The sequence below is a fragment of the Mustelus asterias genome, chromosome 1 (genome assembly GCF_964213995.1).
Source record: "Mustelus asterias chromosome 1, sMusAst1.hap1.1, whole genome shotgun sequence".
NCBI classification, from domain to species: domain Eukaryota; kingdom Metazoa; phylum Chordata; class Chondrichthyes; order Carcharhiniformes; family Triakidae; genus Mustelus; species Mustelus asterias.
In genome coordinates, this window is record NC_135801.1 from 112,623,847 (window position 1) to 112,637,472 (window position 13,626).

Here is a 13,626-nt window from a genome sequence, read left to right on the forward strand (position 1 = left end):
AGTGCAATTAAAGCTAATGAAGAAGCTGAAAATTTGAAGGAATTTAAAGATAAACTGTGAAATCCCACTGACATAATGGGGAATTGATTTGAGGGCACAAAAGATTAGGAATTCACCAGTATAATTTTGCATGTTTTTTTGGAATTTTAAAATTTTAAAAAGTTATTTTCCACCAATTTTATGGAGTTTCATTGATTATATTCTTCAATGTGAGTAATGCAGTCAACACCACTGAATCAAGATCCTAGATCTCCTGACCTGTGGGTACACAATCACTGCAGCAGCGGTTCAAGGCGGTAGCTTACCACCACCTTCTCAAAGACAATCAAGGATGAGCAACAAACATCAGCCTAGCATGGTTGTGCAACAACCCAAAAATCCCCGCACAAGTCGGCAACTTAAGTTACCATGTATGTGTGGCCATGCAAAAAACTGTAAAAGTGCCACACACGAAAGAAACCATCCATGCAAACAAAAATAAGAGGGAACTTAGCTGTGCCCATATTCCATAGCGAATAAAGAATGAAGTAGAAAAAGATTGTTACTTATAAATCTTACCTTCTTTTATTGCTTTCACCCACACGCTTCTGCTCTCAGCAGTTGGAGCAAAAACATATAAAGTATTACAATCGTATATAACCTGGAACAAAAAAAGTTAAAGTTACAATAATGGGGCATAAAAATTCTGGCCATTGTATCACTTACATGGAACATAAAATTGTCAGAATTGACTCATGGCTCATCTCATTCGTAAAAGTAATAAAGGACTAATAAATGTTTTGATGCAACAATCATAGTTTTGAAATATATAACAGGTAGAACAGTGAGAAATATTTAACACAGTAATCCAGAGTGTTCAAAAGAAATATATTATCTTTAAAAGAACAAACTAACTAATATTGAAAAAGTATAGGTTAATAAAAGAGATGTGGGTAAAACTTAAAACTAAAGAGAAAGGCATAATATAAGTAAATAGACATTAAAGGATTTGGTGCCCAAAGGGAATACAGATAGCAAAGGTTTCTACAAATATATAAAATGAAAAAGAGTGGCTAAAGTAAACATTGGTCCTTTAGAGGATGAGAAGAGGGATGTAATAACTGGAAATGAGAAAATGACTGAGACATTGAACAGGTATTTTGTGTCGGTCTTCAAGGTGGAAGACACAAATAATATGCCAAAAATTGATGACAGGAAGGCTATGGCAGGTGAGGACCGAGAAACTATTATCACGAAAGAGGTAGTATTGGGCAAGTTAATGGGGCTAAAGGTAGACAAGTCTCCTAGTCCTGATGGAATGCATCTCAGGGTACTAAAAGAGATGGCAGGAGAAATAGCAAATGCACTAGTGGTAATTTACCAAAATTTGCTGGACTCTGGGGTGGTTCCCGAAAATTAGAAAACAGCAAATATGATGCCACTGTTTAAAAAAGGAGGTAGACAAAAGGCGGTAACTACAGGCCGGTTAGCTTAACTTCTATAGTAGGGAAAATGCTTGAATCTATCATCAAGGAAGAAATAGCGAGACATCTGGATATAAATTGTCTCATTGGTAAGACGCAGCATGGGTTCATGAAGGGAAGGTCATGTTTGACTAATTTGGTGGAATTCTTTGAGAACATTACATGTGCAGTGGACAATGGGGAACCTGTGGATGTGGTGTATCTGGATTTCCAGAAGGCATTTGACAAGATGCCGCACCAAAGACTGCTACATAAGATAAAGGTGCATGGTGTTACGGGTAATGTATTAGCATGGATAGAGGATTGGTTAACTAACAGAAAGCAAAGAGCGGGGGTAAATGGTTATTTTTCTGGTTGGTGATCAGTGGTGTGTCTCAGGGATCAGTGTTGGGACCGCAATTGTTTACAATTTACATAGATGATTTGGAGTTGGGGACCAAGTGTAGTGTGTCAAAATTCGCAGATGACACTAAGATGAGTGGCAAAGCAAAGTGTACAGAGGATGTTGAAAGACTACAAAGGGATATAGATAGTCTAAGTGAGTGGGCGAAGGTCTGGCAGATGGAGTACAATGTTGGTAAATGTGAGGTCATCCATTTTGGTAGGAATAACAGCAAAATGGACTATTATTTAAATGGTAAAAAATTGCAGCATGCTGCTGTGCAGAGGGACCTGGGTGTCCTTGTGCAAGAATCTCAAGGAGTTGGTTTGCAGGTGCAGCAGTAATTAAGAAGGCAAATGGAATTTTGTCCTTCATTGCTAGAGAGATGGAGTTTAAAAACAGCGAGATTATGTTGCAGCTGTATAAGGTGCTGGTGAGACCACACCTGGAGTACTGCATACAGTTTTGGTCTCCTTACTTGAGAAAGGACATACTGGCATTGGAGGGGTTGCAGAGGAGATTCACTAGGTTGATTCCAGGGTTGAGAGGGTTGGCTTATGAGGAGAGACTGAGTAGACTGGGGTTATACTCATTGGAATTCAGAAGAATGAAGGGAGATCTTATAGAAACATTTAAGATTATGAAGGGAATAGATAAGATAGAAGCAGGGAAGTTGTTTCCACTGGCAGGTGAAACTAGAACTAGGGGGCATAGCCTCAAAATAAGGGGAAGCAGATTTAGGACTGAGTTGAGGAGGAACTTCTTCACACAAAGGGCTGTGAATCTGTGGAATTCCCTGCCCAGTGAAGCAGTTGAGGCTACCTCATTGAATGCTTTTAAGGCAAGGATAGATAAATTTTTGAACAGTAAAGGAATTAAGGGTTATGATGAGTGGGCAGGTAAGTGGAGCTGAGTCCACGAAAAGATCAGCCATGATCTTATTGAATGGCGGAGCAGGCTCGAGGGGCCAGATGGCCTACTCCTGCTCCTAGTTCTTATGTTCTTATGGTGATTGGAAATAAGTCAAAAAATAATGAAACAATTATGAAAGCTACAGAATTAAATTAACAAACTATAAAGAAGAGTAAAGTATGGGACAGTCATAGAAGTAACAAAAAAAGGCATTAGACCATGATGGACTATACAAGCTAAAAGTATCAAATATTCAGAAGAACACAGAGATTTGAGCAGGAGTAGACCATCAAGCCAATTGAGCCAGCTCCACCATTCAAGATCATGGTTGATCTTGGATTTCAAATCAACCTTCCTGCCCACTCATTTGAGAGAACAACATAAAATGGTTGTGCTAGAAGATTCTCTTATTGATAACATTGGGCCTGAGCCATTTGCTCACCATCCAAGCTTGATGCATCAACGGCATCCTGCAGGAGAATGGCTACCGTGATTAGATCATTTTGCACTGTATATCATGCAAAATCATGAACAGGCTGAAGGCAGTCACTTTTGGCCCCAAAATTTGCCTCAGACTGGCCTGGAAGAGTATGGTACCTTAAAAATTTGAGCAACAGGTGAGTTTAGCTGTTTCACGTTGCTACCAAGCAATAGCAACATGAGTGTTATCCACTACTAACAGGATGCTGTCATAAAGAGGCTCTGCCTAGCACAGAATGAGTAATGTGGTATATGAATCCAGTGCTGGTGTGATGCTAGGTATGCAGGCCGAACATCCCAAAGACTCGTGGATTGCATCAAACAGCATGCTCGCAACAGGCAAGATCAGACCGTACCCAACCAGCCTTTGCTTGAAAACCTCAAGAGAGTCCAACATTAGGTGCAATTCCATGATTGGAAAACATCCACTAAATAATCCTCAGTGCACTAATAATTACCCTGACACCAATTTATCATCAGTCGGATTTGCAGTGCATTTGCATGAATTACAAGCTGTATATGTTAATACAAAAGACCTTGTTCTTTGCAGACAAAGAAAACATATACACACATTGCACCTGTTTCAGTCAAGCAAATTAAGTGACAGCCATTCACTGATTCATTCCTCAGGGCAATGCCTTGACCATTCAGGGTCAAACTGCCTGGTTTAAATTTCAAATGATGTTTGGCAGTTGATACAGCCCCATGGCAGTGCCTGTAACAACCAATCAATCAGTGCTTTCTTCTCATACAGTATAATTTGTTTTTTTCCTCTTACATTGGCATTCTTGAAGTGTCTTCCTGAGTGCAAGAATGACTTCAACATGTCCCTTTTTTCAGGAATACTCAAGATCGGTAGGAACTCACTTGAGAGTGTAAGTTCATAGGCCCCCTAAAAGTAACCACAAGTAATGGGGTATACAGTAATGGGGTATACAGGAATAGTAAAGGGGTATACAGGAATAAATAATGGGGATTTGTGACAAAGTTACAGTGATGATCATTGGCAATTTTAATTTACACACATGTTGCACAAATCAGCTTGACAAGGGTAGCCTGGAAGATGAGTTCAGAGTTCTTTTGGGATGCATTCTCAGAGCAGCATGTTTAACAGCCAGAGAGCAGGGTAGTCTAGATCTGATAATGTTGACTAAAGCAAGATTAATTAATGACTTAATAATAAAGGTAGCAGTGATCATGGCATGATTAACTTTCACATTCAGTTTGAGAGAAGAGAAGAGTGGGTCTGGGACTAGTGTTTTAAATTTAAATAAGGGCAATTATGAGAGTATGAAAACAGAACTGGCTCAAATGAACTGAAAAATTAGGTCAAGGAGTAGAATGCAATGGCATTGAACGAGTTATTTCATAAAACTCAGTAAAGATACATCCCAATGAGAAAGAAAGGTTCTCGGGGAAGGACACACTGGATAGGGCTATCTATAGAAGTTAAAGGTAGTATAAAAAAAAACATAATTCCATGAAGATTAGCGGCAGAAGGTTGAACAGAATAAAAACAACAGCAAAGAATAATGAGGGAGAAATAAATGAGAAAACCAGCTAAACATAAAAACAGGTAATAAGATTTTCTACAGGTGTTTAAAAAAGGAAAGTAAGTGTTGATAAATAACAGACGGAAACAGTAAATGAACTGAACAGATATTTGCATCTGTCTTTATTGTAGAAAACAGAAAATAACAAGCCAGAAATAATTGTGAACCAAGAGGTAAAAATGATGGAGGAATTTAAAACAATTACAATCACCAGGGAAAGGGTACTCAGAAAATTAATAGAACTAAATGCTAACAAGTCCCCAGGTCTTGATTGACTTCACCCTATGGTTTTAAAAGAAGTGGCTGCTGAGATAGTGGATGCATTAGTTTTAATCTTCCAAAATTATATAGATTCCATAATGGTCCCATCAGATTGGAAAATAGTGAATGGAATTTGTCTACTGAAGCAAGGAGGAAGACAGAAAATAGGAAACTACAGGCCAGTTAGCTTAACATGTCTGATACGGAAAGAGCTGGATTCTATTATAAGGAGGTTATATCTGGGCACCGAGAAAATCTCTGTGCAATCAGACAGAGTAAAAGGGAAATAGTGTTTGTCTAATTTATTAGAGTTTTTTGAACAAATAACCAGCAAGGTGGATAATGGAGAACCTGTGGATGTGCTGTACTTAGATTTCCAAAAGACATCTGAAAAAGTGCCACATCAAACGTTATTAAACAAAGGTAAGAAATCACATATTATCATGGACAGAGGGTAGTTTAGCCAACAAGAAACAGACTGGGCATAAATGGGTCATTTTCAGGTTAGCAAAATGTGACAAGTGGAATGCCACAAGGATCAGTGCTAGAGCCTCAACTATTGTATCAATGATTTAGATGAAGGGATTGAATGTTTGGTTGATAAATTTGCTGATAGCGCAAAGGTAGGTTGGAAAGTAAGTTGAGAGGAAACATTTCTTCACTCAGAGGGCAATGAAACTGTGGAATTCTCTACCACAGAAGGCTGTGGAGACTAAGTCACTGAAAGTATTCAAGAAAGAAATAGATAAAGTTTTAGATTTTAATGACATCGCAGGATATAGGGAGAAATCAAAAATGTAGCATTGAGGTAGAGGACTAGCCATGATCATATTGAATGGCAGAGCAGGCGCGAAGGCCCAAATGGCCTACTCCTGCTCTTAGTTTCTATGTGAAAAACATAAAAGGCCTGCAAAGGGTATAAATAGGTTAAGTGAGTGGACAAAAAAATAGCAGCAAAAGATTCATGTTGGAAAATGTGAGCTTGTCCACTTTGGCAGGAAGAATTTTTTTAAAAAGCACATTATCTGAATAGAGATTATAGAGGGTGACCTGGATGTCCTGGAACATGAATCAGGAAAATTTAGCGCAGAGGTACAGCAAATAGTTGGGAAGGCACATGGAATGTTGTTACTTACTGAGGGTCAGGGATGTTTTGCTACAGTCGTACAAGGCATTGGTGAGACCACATCTAGAGTACTGTATACAGTTTTGATCTTATTTAAGAAAGGTACAACACATGCCCAGAGCTCCAGAAGAATCAGGGGGCACAGGTGAATGTAGTGGCCATCACTAAGGAGAAGGTTCTAGGGAAACTGAAAGGTCTGAAGGTGGATAAGTTATCTGAACCGGATGGAATATACCCCAGCGTTCTAAAAGAGATAGCTGAGGAAATTGTAGAGACATTGGTGGTGATTTTTCAGCAATCACTCAAGGCAGGGAGGGTCCCTGAGCTCTGGAAAGTAGCTAACGTAACGCTGCTGTTTAAGAAGGGAGGGAGACAGCAGGCGGGAAATGATAGGCCGGTTAGCTTGACTTCGGTCATTGGCAGGATTTGTGAGTCCATTATCAAAGATGAGATCGCGGAGTACTTGAGAGTGCATGATAAAATAGGACTGAGTCAGCACGGCGCTGTCAAGGAGAAGTCATGTCTGACAAATCTGTTAGAATTCTTTGAGGAGGTAACAAGGAAATTACATAGAGGAGAAACAGTGGACATGATTTACTGAGATTTCCAAAAGACCTTTGACAAGGTGCCACATAGGAGACTGTTAAATGAGTTAAGAGCCCATGGTGTTAAGGGTAAGATTCTGGGATGGATAGAGGATTGGTTGACTGGCAGACGGCAAAGAGTGGGGACAAAGGGATGTTTTTCAGGATGGCAGCCGGCGACTAGTGGTGTGCCTCAGGAGTCGGTGCTGGGACAACAACTTTTCACAATATACATTAATGGTTTGGAGGAAGTAACTGAAGGCACTGTTGCTAAGTTTGCAGATGATACAAAGATATGTAGAAGGACAGGTAGTATTGAGGAAGTAGGGGGGCTGCAAAGGACTTGGGCAGGTTAGGAGAGTGGACCAAGAAGTGGCAGATGGAATACAATGTGGAAAGGTGTGAGGTTATGAACTTTGGAAGGAAGAATGGAGGCAGAGACTACTTTCTAAATGGGGAAATGCTTAGGAAATCAGAAACACAAAGGAACTTGGGAGTCATTGTTCAAGATTCTCTTAAGGTTAACGGGCAGGTTCAGTTGTCAGTTAGGAAGGCAAATGCAATGTTAGTATTCATGTCGCGAGGGCTAGAATACAAGAGCAGGGATGTACTTCTGAGGCTGTATAAGGCTCTGGTCAGATCCCTTTGGGAGTAGTTTGAGCAGTTTTGAGCCCTGTATCTAAGGAAGGATGTAGTGGCTTTGGAAAGGTCCAGAGGAGGTTCACAAGAATGATCCCTGGAATGAAGAGCTTGTCGTATGAGAAATGGTTGAGGACTCTGGGTCTGTACTCGTTGGAGTTTAGAAGGATGAGGGGGGATCTTATTGAAACTTACATGATACTGCGAGGCCTGGATAGAGTGGACGTGGAGAGGATGTTTCGGTAGGAAAAACTAGAACCAGAGGGCACAACCTCAGGCTAAAGAGACGATCCTTTAAAACAGAGTTGAGGAAGAATTTCTTCAGCCAGAGAGTGGTGAATCTGTGGAACTCTTTGCACAGAAGGCTGTGGAGGTCAGATCATTGAGTGTCTTTAAGAAAGATAGATAGGTTCTGGATTAATAAGGGGATCAGGGGAAAGGAAAAGGCAGGGGAATGGAGATGAGAAAAATATCAACCATGACTGAATGGAGGAGCAGACTCAATGGACCGAGTGGCTTGATTCTGCTCCTATATCTTATGGTCTTATCGGTCAGAGAAGCAATTCAGAGAAGATTCACTAAACTGACTTTTGGGATAAGGGTAACCTGAGGAAATCAGATTGGGTGGTCAATCAGATCTGGCATGATTTTATTAAATGACAGAGCAGGTGAGGGAGCCAAATGCTGCACTCCTGTTCCTAACTCTTATGTTGTACATTCTAATTGTTTGCTGTACCTGTATGCTAATTTTGATTTCCTTGTTTCCGAACATCATTCACGAATTTCACACCTTTTTAAAAATATTCTGCTTTTCTATTCTTATAACCATAATTGAATAATCTCATGCGCTATCTGCTATCTTGTTGCCCACTCACATAACGTGTCTACCCATGAGAGGTAGTCAGGGAGGTGATAGTGGGAAGTCCCATGGTGGGAGTTCGAAGGAGGGTCAGGGTGGGTCAGTGGTATAGATACCTGGAAGTGGTTTTAATTCTTCTAACTTTTTTTGGGTAATGTAATAAAGTAACATGTACATAGACCCATGACTAAGGCTAGTGCATTTAGAGTCAATGAACAGGTACCAGAATGGACAATAATCTGACTACCGAGGGGGAAAATAGTGACTCAAAACGGAAAAAGGTGGGAAGTGATATTCCACAGGAATCAATGCTTAATCATTGTTGTTCGTAATTTACATTAACCATTTGTACTCAGGAATCAGAAGCATGTTTTCTAGATTTATGGATGGCACCAACCTGGGGCGTACAGTTCACACAAAGGAAGAACGTGACAAAATATAATCAATGTTGCGGGCAGGAGGGGAATTAATTTAAACAACCTTGATTTCTCCTCTCATTATCTGTCCGTAAACAAAAAGGGCTTTTTGATATCCCGCTTTCAGAAATGGTGGTGTATTTTCTCCAATCCTTAAATTTGGAGTGCTCTAATCCTGTATGATTAACAAGCACAGCAAACTGAAAATAAGATAAAACAAAAGTGTCTAACACATGCACATACAAGGGAAAGAAAAGGATACAGGGTCAGATTGCAATAAAAATACAAGGTATGTTACATGAGAATACATAATTCAGAATCAAAAGTCTAATGGAGTGTTTCTTCAAACAGTGGGTTGGTTAACTATCGCAGCGTGACCTATCTTTCCAGAAGTCTTTCCATGAGGAGAAAAGGCATATAGAGTTGAAGTACTCTTGAAGGCATCAGTTCCAAAGTTCCAGCAGTTCACTGTGCAGTTGAGGGCCAAGCAACTGAGTTCTTTCTGCTGCTACCTGTTCGATGGCAAGATGGTAGACGGCAACAAGCTGTGCACCGGGAATTACTGTTCTTTTCAGAGGTCAGTGACTGACTTGGACTCAGGTCCACATGGCAATATTACATGTTCTAACAACTTGAGGGAGGTCATGTGACATAACTCCCACCGCTTCTCCTGGGGTGTTGGACAAAGGACATATTTTCTCAGGCCTGAAATCTTAAGGTGCGAAATAGAAGTCAGGATTCCTTTTGTCCTTGGCGACAGCGGGCAGGATTTTCTGGCTGTGCTCACCCCGAAACCGGAAAATCCCGCCAGAGGTCAACGGTCTGTCATGGTCTGCCCCCCTTGCCCGCTCCGATTTCCATGGCGGGCAGGACAGCAAATTTCGCCCCAGCGTCTCTGGGGATCAGAATTCTTCTTTAGAAATGCAAGGAAGCTTTATGCTGTTCCAGGAAACGGCATTAGCACCTTTTATTGTTTAAAAATATAGCGCCTCTGATAGCTTGCCTCAAGGTTAGAAATTCCTCTGGTATGAGCCTAGTCAGGGTAACCATGATGTGGAGATGCCAGCGTTGGACTGGGGTGGGCACAGTAAGAAGTGTTTGTGAACCCAACTCTCCATTGACCTGATGAAGGAGCAGCGCTCCGAAAGCTCGTGATACCAAATAAACCTGTTGGACTTTAACCTGGTGTTGTGAGACTTCTTACTATAATCAGGGTACGGCATTGTCTATTATAATAATTTTATAGATTAGCCCAGTTGACCGAGATATGTATTAATATTTTCCTTCCTTTCTCATTAGGGCATGAATGACTTGCAACATGGGTGTTGAATGAATTTCAATATAGGCAAGTGTGAAATGGTGCATTTTAGAAGATAAAAGACGGCCACATACTGAATTACTCAGCAGGTCAGGCAGCATCTGGGAAGAGGAAAACAGAAATGCTGCAGATGGTGACAGGAAGCAGTAAATTACAGGTCAGCTAGCCTAACATCTGTCATTGGTAAATTACTAGAAGTCATTACTGAGGAGGTTATAGCAGGATATTTAGAAAATCCTAATTTGATCAGGGAGGATCAGCATGGGTTTATGAAAGGGAAAGCATGTTTAATTATTCTGAAAATGAGGAGGAAAGGCTACTGACCCCAGAAGGATCGAACCCCAGTAACACCTTAAATATTTTTAAAACTTAGAAGATTAAGACAAAAACTTAAGCACATAAAATTAAAGTTAAAATAGTCTAACAGAACACCCCCCCCCCCCCACCGCCCCCCTGCAACCACCTGTCCAAAAAATAATTGGTCAGAACAGTATTCTTGGCAACAACTCCTTTATAGATTTTTTAACTATAACAATTCAGTAATATTACTCAAGCCAAATAATTGCTGTCACTTTAATAAAGGTACACCACATGACTTCTCAAATACCTTCAATCTGATGTGGAAACCCAAAATAAAGGTTCAGAAACAGGCTGCTCCCTGAAAATGAAGACTTTTCTGGCTTGACTGGATGGCTGCTTCAAATTCACGACTGTTACACCTTCACTCAGCACAGATCTGAACTCAAGACATCTCCCTCACACAACCAGCTAAACACTTTCTCTTGAATATCTTTTTCCCTTTCAACTCAGATTTAATTGCACTCAAACATCTCTTCTAAAATATAAAAGCCTTTCGTGCTTTACTATTGCCCATATTTTCAGATCAACAGAATTTAATATGCCGCTTCCTGTTTATTTATTAAAACATTTATAAGTAGTAAATGGTCCTTGTCACTTCAAAAGTCCCCCTTAGGAATTCACCAGCTGAAAAGGCAAGATACTACTCATCTCATAATGCAAGTTTTTGATAGACAAGGGAGTCAAGGGTTTGGGTGGGTTCAGACCACAACCAAATAAGCTATGAGCTTATTGAATTGCAGAACAGGCTTGAAGGGCCAAACGGTTTATTCCTGCTCCTTAGTCCTATGTTCCAGAGTTATTCCAGCATTTTCTGCTTTTATCTCAGATTTTCAGCATACACAGCATTTTGCTTTTCTATGAGGCCACATATTGCTTGGAAAATCAGAGACTAAAGAAGAACAAAAGGAAGAGGAGAATGAATAGGCCATATGGCCCCTCTGCCTGCTCTGCCGTTCAATAAGACCTTGGCTGATTGTCAAGGTCAACCCCACTTTCCCACCCAATCCTGAAATGGTGTGATGGAACAAATCCATTCGGATATGTTTCAGCTTCTAAATTTGATGTAGTGATGTAACATATCCTGTTCTCTTAAAGTCCAAAAATCTCTTTACTTCAAATGACTGAGCATCCACACTGCTCTGAAAGATTAACAACCATTTGGAGTGAAGAATGCTACAAATACACATATATGTAAACACACAAGAGAAATTCACCCCATGTTTCTCATGCAACCGCAAAAATTAACCTTTCCATAATGTGAACAATGCCTTTTCAGCAACAGTAAATATAATATGCAAGTTAAACAAGTTGTATTTAAATTTATGTCCCAGGCATGCAGGTTTTCCTGAGATTAATCGGAATTCAGATTTTTTTTTTGTTGACTGGAGCACCGCTCTCATCCTCGATAATAATTTTAAAGAAAATTTGGTTCCGATTTTGTAATAGCGAGCATTAACTAGTCCATTTGACAATTAGTGTACAATACCCCCCAGTTTCGCGAGTGGGATATTATCCATGTTGCGATACTACATGGAAAAAAACCCACAAAATATAAAATTAGTTATAGCAATAATTAGTTGAAATAATCGAATGAATAGTTCACATTAAGGTTACATTTACCGTATATTTGCTTTGCAGCGTGAGCCACAGGTCACATTTTATTGGCAGTTTAAAATACAACGGCATTGGGCAGGAAATTGTGGAACTACCCACTTCCTTCATAGATAGGCAGCTACTCTACTGAGTAATATACATGCGGCACAGAACAAATAATGTAAACTTCTTTGCATCCAATAAAAAGCTGCTCTTTTAAACAAATTTAACTTCATGTTTCAATTGTTTTTGCACACTATAATGGACTGATAATTTTCAGAAACAGAAACTACATTCAGAATTGCTATAATCTTCCCATAATATAATGAAATGAAGGGTTGATTATCTTCTTTAGAATGAAAGTTCTCCAGATTCTGGAAAGGTGGAAAATTGATCACAATGATCCCGCCAACAGTCAGAGCTTGGGTGAGGGATGATTCTAGAGGCAGAGTAACCAAGAACTTCTGCTTCTCCTGGCACAACCAAAAACATTATTTTTAAAAATATATATTTTTAAACATATCCTAGGCTATTTTGTAAATTTCTCCTTTCTGAATTTTTAGCTCAAACATAGGACCTTGATTCCAATCTTGTCTTAGGACTCTAATATGCAAGGCGACAGCGATCAGAACAGCAATCTAAATGTGTCAGTAAGTGACCTGACACCATTTCTGAGCCACCACCATCCCAATTACACCAGGTAGAGGGAATTAGAAGCAGCCCTTGTATTTGTCTGTCCAGCTTCAGAAATACAGAGGAGCTGTTGGTTTCAATTACAAGGTGAGTGATCTCCTGATTAGCCACCACATATTTTTAAATTTCAAATGAGAATTTAGGAACCACCCCTCAATCTGCAGGATCTATTTAATGCCACTATAAAGAACAAAGAACAAAGAAAATTATAGCACAGGAACAGGCCCTTTGTCCCTCCAGGTCTGCACCAACCATGCTGCCCGACTGAACCAAAACCCCCTACCGGGGACCATATCCCTCTATTCCCATCCGATTCACGTATTTGTTAAGATGCCCCTTAAATGTCACGATCGTATCTGCTTCCGCAACCTGCCCCAGCAGCAAGTTCCAGACATCCACCACTCTCTGTGTAAAAAACTTGCCTCGTACATCTTCTTTAAACCTTGCCCCTCGCACCTTAAACGTATGCCACTGAGTAATTGACTCTTCCACCCTGGGAAAAAACTTCTGACTATCCACTCTGTCCATGTCCCTCCTAATCTTGTAGACTTCTATCCGGTCGTCCCTCAACCTCTGTTGTTCCGGTGAGAACAAACCAAGTTTCTCCAACCTCTCCTCATAGCTAATGCCCTCCATACCAGGCAACATCCTGGTAAATCTTTTCTATACCCTCTCCAAAGCCTCCACATCCTTCTGGTAGTGTGGTGACCAGAATTGAATATTATGTTCCAAGTGCAGCCTAATTAAGGTTCTATAAAGCTACAACATGACTTGCCAATTTTTGAACTCAATGCCTGACCAATGAAGGCAAGCATGCCGTATGCCTTCTTGACTACCTTCTCCACCTGCATTGCCACTTTGTGACCTGTACACCCAGATCCCTTTGCCTATCAATACTCTTAAGGGTTCTGCCATTTACTGTATATTTCCCATTTGTATTAGTATTTCCAAAAAGCATTACCTCACATTTGTCCAGATTAAACTCCA

The 13,626-nt window shown here is 40.2% G+C and overlaps 1 protein-coding gene across 2 annotated transcripts in view; it reads right to left on the minus strand.

Annotated features, from left to right (window-relative positions):
* Positions 1-13,626, minus strand: part of LOC144496092 (tyrosine-protein kinase Tec-like) — a 172,820-nt gene that overhangs the window by 94,418 nt on the left and 64,776 nt on the right. For both annotated transcript variants that reach the window (XM_078217060.1, XM_078217069.1), the window contains exon 4: positions 559-640. In XM_078217060.1, coding sequence (XP_078073186.1) covers positions 559-640 — 82 coding nt within the window. The remainder of the gene's footprint in view (positions 1-558; positions 641-13,626) is intronic.